At 42.2% G+C, this 13,975-nt stretch overlaps 1 protein-coding gene across 4 annotated transcripts in view; it reads left to right on the forward strand.

Moving 5' to 3' along the window:
* Positions 1-13,975, forward strand: part of DHX35 (DEAH-box helicase 35) — a 62,171-nt gene that overhangs the window by 26,923 nt on the left and 21,273 nt on the right. For all 4 annotated transcript variants that reach the window (XR_002828323.1, XR_002828324.1, XM_006085175.3 and 1 more), the window contains exons 9-13: positions 3,426-3,538; positions 4,479-4,575; positions 5,414-5,572; positions 7,347-7,557; positions 11,988-12,112. Coding sequence is in view for 2 of the 4 variants with exons in the window: in XM_006085175.3 (XP_006085237.1) it covers positions 3,426-3,538; positions 4,479-4,575; positions 5,414-5,572; positions 7,347-7,557; positions 11,988-12,112 (705 nt within the window). In the remaining 2 variants the exon portion in view is untranslated. The remainder of the gene's footprint in view (positions 1-3,425; positions 3,539-4,478; positions 4,576-5,413; positions 5,573-7,346; positions 7,558-11,987; positions 12,113-13,975) is intronic.

Here is a 13,975-nt window from a genome sequence, read left to right on the forward strand (position 1 = left end):
CCACTCTATGCCAGCTCCACCAACAAAAGCAGGATTTTGAATCTAGGAGACCTGAGGCTACCCTTATCTTCTCAGCAAACATACGAGGTATTCCTTTTAAAACATAGCTGAGCAACCTAAGAAGAGATGATGGGCACAGTGGCTTAAGGGGTTAAGAAACTGAGTGTCCAGGTTTTGAGTACAACTTTATGTGTCTATGCCAAAACTAAGAAAATGATATGTAAGAAGTTCCTGAAAGTGATAAGGTAGATTTTTCCCAATGAAATAGCAGGAATATATATATGTTGTGACCTAAATGCCACAGCTCTTTGCATTAATATAGAACCTAATGTCTCATTTTGTACAGAAACAGATCTACTTTCGTGCAGAAATCAAGCATATTTCTAGAGCTCAGGGTTAAATGAGCATCTCAGGGATTTATATTAGTAAGATTACTAGAATCTCTGCATAATCCTGGAGTGTGTGTGTGTCCCTATTAATAACTGAGATTGATTTTTCCAATAGCCCCATGAAGGGAACTTTAGAGAAAATTAATTTAAATAAGTACCCGAGTATAGTGGTTGCATTTCATACCCACTACATAAGGCAAGTGCAAATGTTTTAAAATAAAACAAAAGTGGAGCCAGGAAGTGAAACTTAATATGATTGTTCCAGAATATTCCAAATCCAGAATTTATTTCAAAAGCATACAATTTTCACTTCACAGCACTGCATGTTTATTGTTTACGTGATGTATTAGTGTTTATGTTACTTTAAGTTATTACTTTGGCTTATAATGCTTTTTTATATTACTGTAACTTATTCTAACTTTAAAATCTTGAATCAGTGAATAAGAATACTTTTGGAAGTGTAGACTACTGGAATGAAATCCAATAAATGTCATCTTCTCATTTGAAAAAAAAAAAAATCTTGTGCCTTCTCAGTTAATGCTAAATTTTATTTCTTGAAAAAGTAACTCCCCATCTTTATTCTTCAACACACATATTCCTGAGCAGCTAAGGTAGCCGCCCACTCCAACAACATTGTTAAGGCATCAACTTCCTCCCTGTTCTGCTTACCTTTTTGCTCCAAAAAGCCTCTGTTGAGCCCTTCCTAAAATCTTCCTCCTCCGCTGGCAGCTCCTGGAGCTGCACCGTCTCCCCTCTCCTGCCTCCCTGATGGCTTCCCCTCAGGCTACTTTACTGGCCGCTCTTCCTTCTCCAGGCTGCCCATCTCCTTTGAGCTGGAGGTGAACTTGACTGTACTTCTGCGCTCTAGCCTGAGCTGCCAGACCACCGAAACTCATAGACCTGGGGCCTACCCACCTGGCACTCGGCTTCTCTGTGGCAGTCCCTTTCTCATTGTAATCGTTCAGGCTCAGGACTTCATTGCTTGGGGATGTGATTGGGTAAGAACTCCACCCTCCCTAGCTTGCCTGGGCATGTGCTCACACTCCCTGACTGCCAGGTCCTGTCAGTCTTTACCCCTGGAATGCTTTGCTTTCAAACGGCCCTGCCCGAGTCCACGCTTTCATTCCCTCCTCTGAACTATCACAGCACCTCCCTTAATTAGTCTGCTGCCCTCCATTCTCTTATCACACCTGCCCTTCTCCAAAATGACCACCACAGCCAGGCACCCAGAGCACAGGTCTGATAATATGCCCTCCTCGCTGCCCTTCCTTGTCTAATAAAGTGCCCGTGTAGTGTGACATTTGGGCCCCTTTAGAGTGATGACACAGCCACTTACTGTGCACTCATTCTAGTCACACTTGGTTTGAACTGCACAACAGTCTTGCAGGGTAGGTAGCAGTTTGTTCATTTTGTAGATGAGAGGGCTACTCAGAGCTGAGGCTGGCCTGCCCTAAACCTTGCACTCTGTGCTCTGTCAGGGGCCCTTTACATCTTAGTCTCCATTCTGCTCTCATCCTGGGAAGGGGTGTCTCTTCTTCCCGGTCATCCTTAAGGCTTAGCCCAGGGAGACTGCCCCTCCATGCTGCCTTCCCTAAGAGCCAGTCATTGATCTCGCATTCTCTTCAGTTGTAACTTGCAGCTCTTTTCTGGTCCTTTAGTCATTCTGCCTCGGTTCATGTTGTGATTGGTTCTTTGCACACCTGCCCCCTTGGATTATTCACTCTTTTGGGGCATCAGGGGTGACTCTTCTCACTTGCTTGTGCATCCTTCTAGCATGCCTGTGCTCTGTACGTCATAGGACACAGAAAGGCTGAAATTACTCAGGGAATTTTCCCAAAAGTAAAGTGAAGAATAGTGCCTTATGGTTCTTCATAACACAACGTAGTTCTTTTGTTGGCACGAGGCACTTTTATAATCTGTGCTTACTCTTCTCAAACACAACTTTGAGGTTAATGTATAGTATCCCAGGTTTTGGTGGTTAAATCCAGTTTAGAAGCACTCCCCCAAGCCCATTCATTTTGTATTTGATGCAGTTCCTTAGTGTACCCCTGGGCTCCCAGATTCCAGGAGCAGGCATGGGCATGCTTAGTAAAGACACCTGGGGAAGTAAAGACAAGACTTGTGATCACATAGTTAGGCCTCCCAGGAGGATAAAAACTCATGCCCAAGCAGGCCTCAGGGGAACTGGAATATAGTTGGGGAACAGGAAGGTCATTGACATATTGACACACTCCACTTAATGGGGTGTCTGTGCCCCAGCAGCTTTCCATCTAGCGCTCACTGTCCAGCCGGTTTGGTCACTCAGCTCTTCTCAGGCTCAGCTTCTTTGTGTGTCTTGGGGCACATTCCCTTAGAGGGGAATCTTTGGTAGTGTCTCCTGTTAGCCAGAGCTCTCTTTCCAGGCCTCCCTATAGACTACCAGTCTGGTGATCAAGTGCCATTGAAGAGGATGTGGCTACCTATTTGGGAGGAACTGCTGAGAGCCACTTCTCTCAACAGGGTGCTGGGCGAGTGTCAGCAAATACAGTTTTGAAATCTAACCTTTATTATTTTTACCAAACCTTAGTAAAGAGTCTGTCATTAAAATGCGATCCCTCAAAATTGCAATAATAAACATATGGTTTTTAATAACTATTTTTTTTGTGTGTTTTTTTTTAAAATATATTTTATTGATTTTTTACAGAGAGGAAGGGAGAGAGATAGAGAGTTAGAAACATCGATGAGAGAGAAACATCGATCAGCCGCCTCCTGCACATCTCCCACTGGGGATGTGCCCGCAACCCAGGTACATGCCCTTGACCAGAATCGAACCTGGGACCTTTCAGTCCGCAGGCCGACGCTCTATCCACCGAGCCAAACTGGTTTCGGCTTAATAACTATTTTGCAACCCATAGTCTGTATTCTATATATCCAATTTCTACTGCCAACTCCCTGCTCTGTATTCATTTTTTGTATTATTTTCTTTTTTTCCATGGATTACTATGAATTATTTTTTTAAAGGAATGAAGAATTGATTTATTTATTTTTTTTTTTTAGAAATTTCGAGATTTCTTTAATCAAAATGAAACCAGCGACCCAACCAGGGATACATGTGTGATCCTTACAGTGGAAGGGCGGACATTTCCTGTGGATATCTTTTATCTACAAAGGTTTGATGATACTTGCTTTTTTAATGATGGTGCCTAGAAAGTTAGTCCTGTATTGTGGAATGAGAAGCAACTGCATGTCTTCCAAGGGTGATATGCCAGGCTGGTGAGGAGGGGTATATTCTGTCTCCTGTCATTATTTTGTATCTCCTGTCATTGATAGGATGTTCTGGAACCCTGCTTAATATCACTACCAAATTTAGTTTAAACTCTTGACACTAATGTGCAAGTTTTTATGAATCTAGTTAGTAGCTCAGTAGGAAAGAGCAAAGTGGTAACAAGGTTAGGGGAAGGACAGTTTGATAGTTTTTAGAACTGAGGTTTACCAGATGGCTGTCAGTTTCACTCATATATCTTTAAATCATTTGGTTCTCAGCTCCCTACATCCTAGCAAAAGGCCTGGTTGACAATTTTGGGAGGAGCCCTCTTGGACAGGAAGAGGGTCATTCTAATTCCTATACTGAGTCACTGGACAGACAGACAGTGGCTGATAAATACAGAGAGTTGGGGGCTTAACTTCTGAATTGTTCTGGCTGGACAGTGCATGCACCCATCAGCTCCGTCCACTCCTCAGACATGCTGCCAGTAGTCAGGAGGGAAAATGGAAAGAGTGGGACTTAGCACTGGGAATAGCCCTCTGTTTTCACTGGCCAGACATCTTTGCATGCTAACGATAGCACATAAATTTGCATGGGTTTATTGTTTTTGTTTCTTTGCAAATAAAGCAAAAAAATCATAGTTGACATGTAATTATGAATTATTCTTAAATGTTGCATTTTAAAAAAAGAAAAAAGTGAATACTTATTTTATTTATTCATATACTGATTACTGCTGGGCAGGCCCAAACTAACTTGCATGAGATTCTGCTGCCAGATTTACCAGGGTAATGGATCTATAACTAGTGTGTATTGTAGTGATGAGTTTCACTCATATATCTTTTCAGTCCTGTTCCAGATTACATCAAAGCAACTGTAGAAACCGTGATGAAAATTCACCAGACAGAGGGAGATGGAGACATATTAGCATTTCTTACTGGCCAGGTAATTCCAATGGACCTTTTCTCTGTAATGAACAGACATGTTAAGGCAGCATCAGAATTAATACAGAAGCTGTTACTTTGCTTAGCTATTTATTTTATGTTTTATTGTATTTTGTGGTTACTTAATTGCAAAAAAAAATTGTTTGGTTTGACATCATTCATCTACTGACTACATAGTCAGAGAGTCATTGGCTCCTGCCTGTTCTGTCTGCAGAGGGTCTAATGTATTTGAAATTTATTAGCTGATTCCAAAGTATATTACACATTCATTCCATAAGCTGTTTACTAGAATTGAGTATTGCATCAGGTGCATTTATGTGTGCTGGTTGCTGCTGCAGGCTTCTTTTTCAGTGACACCTTTACAGCTTATCCTGGGGGTGCTAAGTGGGCACATCACTGGAAAGACAATTGAACAAGCCCAAGTGCTCACTCAGGGTTGTAACACTGTTCAGAACTACCCTCTAGCTAGAATCTTTTCCACTGTTGAGCATTTTCCACAGTTCAGTAATCTTTTCTTGAAATGTGTATAGCGATTTTATCTCCCACAGCTTGTTCATATGTATGCATTGCTTTGTTTGTCACAGTACCTCAAAGTTGAGTTAAATAGTTATTGTTCTTGTTTATTAATCTGACAGTTGCAAATTTTCACTCCATAGGCACCATTGTTGGGTAGCATTTAATTACATACCACCCCAGAGTAGAATGTGATCACACTGGAGTCATGAATCTGACCACAGTTAAAATCCTGATCCCAACTTTTGTATCTTTCATATGAAAAAGTGACTTGCTTCAACTTCAAATTGATCTTGGTTTCTTTGGTTCCTGGTTCAATGTTTTAGGAAGAGGTAGAAACTGTCGTGTCTCTGCTGATCGAGCAGGCTCGAGCACTAGGTCGGACTGGGATGAAGAGACACCTCCGGATCCTCCCCATGTATGCAGGACTGCCTTCCTTTGAGCAAATGAAAGTGTTTGAAAGGGTGTCCCGCAGTGTCCGAAAGGTGAGACTAACCCGATGACCAAGGGTGTTTGCAGACATCTATAATCATTTTGGAGCCCTTTTGCTGCACACTGGAAAGATTTGGTTTTTTTTTACATTGAAGTGAAACTTGTTATACAGGCAGGTTTCTTTAAGAGCTCCATGTTTCTGTGCAGTATTTTGAAAAGCACACAATAAATAATGTGCTGCAAAGATTTCTGAACCTGCCCCACAGAAGGGTCACTCTGACAGTAATTATCAGAGCAGGTGACTTCTCCTTATCTCTTTCCTGCCTGCCTAATATTTCCCCATAACACAACACTACCTTGGCTTGCAGGACCGAGTTGGTGGATTGTGATCAGTGAGAACAATAGATATATTACTACTAGTGGTTCCTAAGCCATTGGTTTGAAGCATCATTTTGCCTGTAGTGCCAGGTTTAAGTTAATTAGTTTAAGGTGTGGCTTAAAAATATTTAGCATTGAAATTGGGGTGGGGAAGGGTGTGGTGGGAAGCATTGGTTTGAAGGAGCCGGCAGGCGGCCAGTCTGCTTCCTGCTCATTGTCCTCCTGGGCCTTACCCCATTTCCCTTCCATTGGATGAGGAAGACCCAGGACTAGCCTGAAGTGGCTTGTAGTAGCTACTCATCAGCAGGTGACAAAGAATACAGTAGGTGGGGGGTGGTCTGACAATCCGCTCCTAATTTGAACCACTTGGAAGAATGTGCTCAGCCTTCCGACCACTGGGAGGGAGCAGCTGGAATCGTCCCAGTGAAATGTGAACTATGTCCAACCAGTCAGGAGGCCGTGGTTCCGTTCCTTAGTCACTCTGCCCTGGGATGAATTACTCAACCTCAAGGCCAGGTTTTCTCAGCTGTAAAACATAATAATAGATAGATGGTTTTATAGCATATGTCTGCTATATAAAAATGGTAGGAAGATTTTTATGAAATGATAGATATAAAAGTGCCTTTAGAAAGTTCTAAGTGCTATCTATACATGACCTGCTGCTTCAAATCCTTCGGGGCAGCTCCAGTGCACTTGGAATAAAATGCAAACAGCTCACAGTGTCCCAGAGACTGTGCATGATCTGTCCTCGCCTCCCTCCAGCCTTATCTTGTACTTACTCTGGACTCTGGCCGCACTGGCTGTTTCTCTTTTCTTTCAATTGTTTCTTCTGCCTGGATCTCCAGGGTTGGCTGCTTCTTGTTACTCACGTCTCAGCTCAAAATCATCTTTTAGAGAGATTTCCCTTGGCCCTCCAATCTAAAATAGCACAGCCCATTATTATAATATATAATAAACACCTTAAATACTATGTAATGTTATATTCATGCTCTGTTGTATTTTCTTTCTCACACTAGACTCTGGGAGAGCAGGGGTATTGTATTCTGTTGTTCATCATACATCCCCAGTACCTTGCACAGTGCCTGGCAAAGCACAAACCCTCAGAAAATAGCTAGAATGTGAGTGAATAAATGGGTTTTACATGCGCAGGGTGGTGATTTATCTTAGTTGTACAAAAGGCAAAAACTAACATTTGTTGAATATTTACTATGGGCCAAGTACCAGGATTAGAGCCCAACACTGGGAAGGGGGTAAATATTATTTTGATGAGGAACCATGCTCAGGATGTTAATTAACTTATCTAACATCACATGCTCTGGAAGAATTCAAAACTAAGATATTCTGTCCCTAAAACTTATGCTTTTGCAGGATACCAAACTAAAGAACTTATTAAAAATGAAAAGAACCAAATAACTTCTATTTTTACTCTTCGTTCTGTGGGGAACTTAGGTGATAGTGGCCACCAATGTGGCAGAAACCTCCATTACAATCAGTGGGGTTGTGTATGTGATCGACTGTGGTTTCATGAAACTCCGAGCCTACAATCCCAGGACAGCTATTGAGTGCTTGGTGGTGGTCCCAGTGTCCCAGGCATCAGCCAACCAGCGAGCAGGACGTGGTGGCCGTAGCCGCTCCGGAAAATGTTATCGTCTTTATACAGGTTAGTGTGGCTTTCTTCTAAGGGTTTTTTATTTTCTGTCAGCCTCGACATTGAAGAGTATTATATTTACCCTCAATGGGCAAGACTTCACACAAAAGCCAGCCCTCCCTCACATGTCCCTCTGTAATCTGGCCCCCACCACCTTGCTCCTGTAAATGTAGTACTTCTTTGCTACTAGTCCCTATTGGCCTATTTGTGTGCTGTTTTCTTGTTCTGGAATCCCTGAACCCCCAGTGGGGGGTCCCATCTTTAGCTCTAGTCAGAGCATCTTTGCAGAGCTAAAATAGCAAGATCTATCTCACTAACAGAAAGCAAATAATTGGTCTACTCCTGCTCTGTACTGTACACCATGCTAGGCTCTAAAGGAGCAAAATAAATACCATCAAGACTGTTCTGGCCTTAAGGAGCCTTCTCTCCAGCTAGAAGACAGCCTTCCCTACAGACAGTGATGTCCCAGAACTGCTCTTTCTCTTTCTGCACTTCTCTTGTGTGAGGGATGGTACTAAGATTTCTCTCAATTGTTCAGACTTGGTTTTCATATCATTTGCAGTCACTTACCAGATCTCTTCTTTCCTTTTTGGTTACTGTTGCCCTTGTTCAGTCCTTGACATCATTCTTTCTTTTAGCAAATGTTTACAGAGCCAAACACAGTGCCAGGGTTTGGAGATCTAGGGCTAGGTGAGACATGGTTTTGGCCACGTGTGGTCATTGACAGCCTGGTGATGGAGGCAGACCCACAAACAGATTGACATATTGTGTGATAGGGTTGCCATAAAGGAATGAGCATTGGAAGCAGAGATCAGAGAGTTATCCTGTTGGGGAGGACTTCGAAATCGAGTATTTGAGCCTGATTTTATTGGCAGACCAGTAGTTATCCGCTGAAGGGCTAGCAGTGGAGATTAGATTTCAGCACACCCGGCAGAGGGAGTGGAATGCACAAGTACGTGGGCGGGGACGAAGGGGGAGAGTAGTCAGGGGAGGGAGGGAAAGGCAGAACCTGAGGCCAGAGATGTAGTGTCTTCCACCCCTGAAGGCACCAAGAAGGAATGGTTAGAGTGGAAAGAGAAAACCAAGGCAGGAAAAGGCATCCTGAAATTCAGGGGAGGAGAAAGTTTCAAGCTACTTAAAAAAATTGTTTTTGAGGGGAAATTTACATAATATAAAATTAACTATTTTAAACTGAGCAGTAACCACCACCTCTATCTAGTTTCAAAACATTTCCATCCCTTTAAAGTAAAACCCTTACTCATTAAGTGGTTTCCCTCCATTCCTTCCTGCCCCCAGCCCCTGGCAACCACCAATCTTTGTTTTGTCTCTATAGATTTATCTGTTGGATATTTCAAATAAATGAGATCATACAATATGTGACTTTCTGTGTCTGGCTTTTTTCATTTAGCATAATGTTTTCCAGGTTCATCTATGTTGTATCAGTAATTCATTCTTTTTTATAGCTGAACTAGAGGCCCAGTGCATGGATTTGTGCACCGGTGGGATCCCTCAGCCTGGCCTGCTCCCTCTTGCAATCTGGGACCCCTTGGGGGATGTTGGACTGCCAGTTTCACCCTGATCCCCGCAGGCCAGGCTGAGGGACCCCACCAGTGCACAAATCCATGCACCGGTCCTCTAGTATGCATATAAGATCTTTGGTTAATCTCTTTCCGCCCTCTCCCCTTCCCCCTTCCCTCTGAGATTCATCATTATGTTCCATGTTTCCATGCCTGTGCGTTGAGCGTCTGCCCCTTGGTAGTCAGTGCTTGTCATAGCTAATGGTCAGCAGGTTGCTTGGGCTTTTATATATATAGATAAGCCCTAACTGGTTTGGCTCAGTGGATAGAGCTTCAGCATGCGGACTGAAGGGTCCTGGGTTCAATTCTGGTCAAGGGCACATGTCCGGGTTGCAGGTTCGATCCCCAGTAGGGAGCGTGCAGGAGGCAGCCAATCAGTGATTCTCTCTCATCATTGATATTTCTCTATTTTCTTCTCCCTTCCTCTCTGAAATCAATAATATATATATTATATATATAGATAATATTTCACTGTGTGGATACAACACATTTTGCTTATACATTCATCAGTTGATGATTGTTTCAACCTTTTGACTATTGTGAATAATTGCTCCTATGAACATGTGTGTGCATGTACTTGTTTGAGTACCTGTTTTTAGTTCTTTTGGGTATATACCTGGGAGTAGAATTGTGGGGTCATTTAATAACTCTGTGTCTTAACTTTGAGGAACTTAAGTTTTTTTTAAAATTTATCTTTATTTTGAAAATATTACAAATGTTCTTCCCCTCTACCCTCCATTGAGGAAATGGTTAGCGTAATGTCATGCTTCAAAGAAATCTAATAGTAGAGTACAGACTAAAGACAGGCAGGTATGCCCTAACCGGTTTGGCTCAGTGGATAGAGCGTCGGCCTGCGAACTGAAGGGTCCCAGGTTCGATTCCGGTCAAGGGCATGTACCTTGGTTGCGGGCACATCCCCAGTAGGAGGTGTGCAGGAGGCAGCTGATCGATGTTTCTCTCTCATCAATGTTTCTAACTCTCTATCCCTCTCCCTTCCTCTCTGTAAAAAAATCAATAAAATATTAAAAAAAAAAAAAAAAAAAGACAGGCAGGTATATTTGTCTTCCTTAGCATGAGCAGTTTTAGTAGAGGTGGGGTTGGGAAGGCCAGTCGACAGCAATGGGGTGCGTTCGACCCAGCCTCTAAGCGTTCTTGGCTAACCCATTACTAGACGAGCTTCAGAAAGCACAGCTCTGAGCATGCTGCCTGCTCAGGCCCTTAGGAGTCTCTCTGAGCCTTCCACAACTGTTCCTGGCTTACCTTCTCCTCAGTCCACCTCCCTCCCCACGCTGCATCACAGCTGCACCACACTTCTCCTGGACATGCCTTCTGTTTCCCACACCCACCTCATTCCTGTGATGCCTTTCCTTGAGCTGTTTCCTCTGCCCAGCACATCACATTCTCCGTATCCTTCACATCCTCTCTTAAATGGCACCTCCCTCATGAAGCAACCTCAGTTTTCTTTCCATGGCTGTGCTTCTTCCTTCCCTGAGTCTCCCTTTTCCTTTGGGAGGACCACTCATTGGGACCTTGTCTCAGAGGTCACTGTTTCTGGTCTTATCCCAGGCCCTTTCATATCACAGAAGCTTCTCAAAACCATTGGCCTATGGCTCCTACAGCTCCTGGCCCAATGCTTCACACTCAAGTCCTCAGTAGTGTTTAATTGGGTGTCACTTAACTCTTAGGTAGCATTAACTGCCTATGAGTGTCTTCTCAGGGGGGCTGTCCTCTTATCTGATAGCTTTGCTTCTCCCTTGGTCAGCTCGGTATTTGGAAATGTGGCTATTCTACCAAAAAGCTATCCCTAAAATGCTGTTGAAACACAAAGGCGGTATCCCATTTGGAACTTTCTGCTGTTGCCTGTAATCCAGAACCTTCCAGTTAGACCCAGGCATTTGACAGTTTGTATCAGTACTCCAGAGAGTATTGGCTGTTTCCTCAGAGACGACTTTTATGAAGTTCTTCAGGGATAGAGCTGTTTTGGTTTGCTTTTTCTCTAGTTAACTGCAGCTTTATGGTCTCAGTGGAAATGGGGCCACCCTGTGTGAAGGAGGGTGTGCACCGTTAAAATGTTGACTGATGTGGGAGGGTTTTGAGGGTGGAGTATTCTCTCTATAATCCATAAGCTTTCTGAATATGAACAAAATGGATTTAATCTCCTTCTCCCTCTTTCCCCCACCTTTTTGTCTAGCTTTTATAAGAAGGCCTCCCAGTCTCTTTCCCTCCCTCCCTGTTCTCCTGCCCCTCCCATCTTGGCACCTCTGTGCCTTGTGCTTTTTCCTGTGAGAAGTCACCTTTTGTTCCTGGTAGGGCAGGCATGTAAGCATTCATTAATCTATTTGGGACAGCCATTGGGATATGAGTGTGACGTGTGTGCTTGGCTCATTGATTCGAAGAGTTAGATTTGGACAGTTTTTGCTCTTCATAAGATTTGGTCATTTATTATATTCTGGTTACTGTTTTGGTAATGGATTTTGAAATTATTCTTTGGTGTTTATATGTACTGTTCTTGCCTCTCGACTTACTCTATCCCAAGCAGAGGTATGGTAACTGGACACCAATAGTGATTCAGCAAATACTTGTTGCTTTAATATTTTGCTGAGAAAAAACACATTCTAAAAAAAGTATCCTAAAAATAAGAGGATAAACTTCCATAATGATATATTGTTTATAAAGATATAAATTGCTTAAGTATTTAAGTAGAATGGTCTTTCTTAAACATGAAATAACTTTATATCATAATATATGCATCTGATCTGGGAATCCTAGAGCCTCTTGTTAGAGAAGGAAAACTGTCCCTTTGTCATAATGATTGCATTTGATTGTGGCATTTGATCCCAAACAGTTCTGATTTCCTATCCTCAGAGGAAGCCTTTGACAAGCTGCCTCAGTCCACCGTTCCTGAGATGCAGCGGAGCAACTTGGCACCTGTCATCCTGCAGCTGAAAGCACTGGGAATTGACAACGTCCTCAGGTTCCACTTCATGTCGGTGAGTCCTGCCTTCTGTCTGTGGCCATGGGGAGGCTGGAGGGCTCTCAGGGGAATGTCAGGACATTGTTATAGGGCATGTCAGCTTGATTGCTTTCTCTTTTTTTTTCTTTCTTTCTCCTTTCGTTTCCTTTTCCATTTCTGTTTCCTTTCCTTCCTTTCTATTTAGCTCCTATGTTGTGTGCTTGCTTTGTACCAGGCCTTGTGTAGGCTACAGGGGGAAAACAGCCAGACCAGTTCCTGTCCTTGTCCACTGGGGAACAGAGACAAGTAATGAGTTATCACAGTGCGTGTGCCCAGTGCTGGGAGAGACAAAGGCAGGGCCCCCAGCCCAGTTAGTCATGCCTGTGGTGAAATGTGCAACTCATGGGATTTCACCAGCTCGGGAGGGGGAGCGAGATGCAGGACAGTGAGCATGTTTTAGGCTTGCATGTGAGAGTATTATGATTGGGGGAGCCAAGAGGGCTTTCGTAGAGCTTTAGGGAAGGGTTTTGTGGATGATTGGTCTCTGCTTATTCCCCAAGGCAGGTTTCCAGGTGTGAAATTATTGGGTCAGAGGGCCATAGTCCTTTTGTAGGTCCTTGACATGTGGCCGAGTTGCTTTACAGGTATAAACTCCAGCAGCACAAGAATGCCCTACTCATTGTGCTCCTATCATACTATATGACTTTCTTTAGAGTTTTGCTAATTTGATTGATGGTGGGGAAGGAGAAAGAAGGTAGGAAAAATACCATCTGTACTTTATTATTTTGATTTTCGTAAGATAGTTTTTAAAATAAGTTTATTGTGCACTTTATACTTTTATGTTGTTAAGCCATTTAGAATTAGTGTTTATTAGTGTTTTTCAGGAGTCCTTTAACTATTAAAAAAATTAATCTTTGTTCACAATATTTCTTGCAAACAGTTTTTCTGTTTACTTGTATTTTACTGTTTTTAAGTTTATTATTATTTTTTAATGTGCAAACATTCTGAACATTTCCACAGTAAAGTCTGTCTTTGCCTCTATGGTTTCTGTTACTGTGCTTATGAAACTCTTTCTCATATCTAGGTCAGTTAGTTAATAAATATTCACTCATATTTTCTTGTTGAATTTTTATGATTTGAAGACTTGCATTTTAACTCTTTGTTCTGTCTCAGCTGTATTGTTAAGTGGTATGGCAGGTCTGGATTCTTGGATAATAAAATCCCTAATGTCACACCTGTCACATAAACTAGGCAAATGAAGGAATAGAAAAATAGCAGTCTTCCTCCCAAAGGAAATAATTATGGTTTATCATAAGTGTGGAGAAAATGAACCCTTTGTTTAATGGTGTATAGTACAAGAAATTATAAAGAAAAAGATGAAAAGTAAATGCAAATTAAAAGCTATTAAAAACCCACACCTAAGATTAAAGGAAAACATAATGGCAACAGTGTTAGATCAACATCTCAGTAACTACATCATTTAAAATAAATCTAATGTCCACTGAAGAAAAAAGCTAAAGGAAAGGAAATAGCACAAACAGTAAACTAATGTCAGAACATGCTCGGCTTTTCTAGAAGAGAGAGAAGTGCAAATTGAAATAATTGTAAAGTCCACTTTAAGTTAATCAAATGATCAAACACAAGGAGAGATGGTAAGAGCCGGAGCTGACCCAGTTTGGGAAAGTGGTTTCATCCTGTGTTCCAGTCCTCACGGAGGCATTCCTGATACTATTTTATGAGCCAGAGCAAGGCCTGATATTTTCTCAGGGAAATTTTTCCTGGAAAAAAGTTTTAAAAAAAGACAAAAAAGTCCATGTATTATAATATTTATAGCATCACTTCGTTTTAGATTAAAAAATATAAGTGATGAAAACCATAAACTTTGGACAACTGAGAAATG

Source organism: Myotis lucifugus, unplaced genomic scaffold (genome assembly GCF_000147115.1).
Source record: "Myotis lucifugus unplaced genomic scaffold, Myoluc2.0 scaffold_16, whole genome shotgun sequence".
In the NCBI taxonomy this organism is placed as follows: Eukaryota; Metazoa; Chordata; class Mammalia; order Chiroptera; family Vespertilionidae; genus Myotis; species Myotis lucifugus.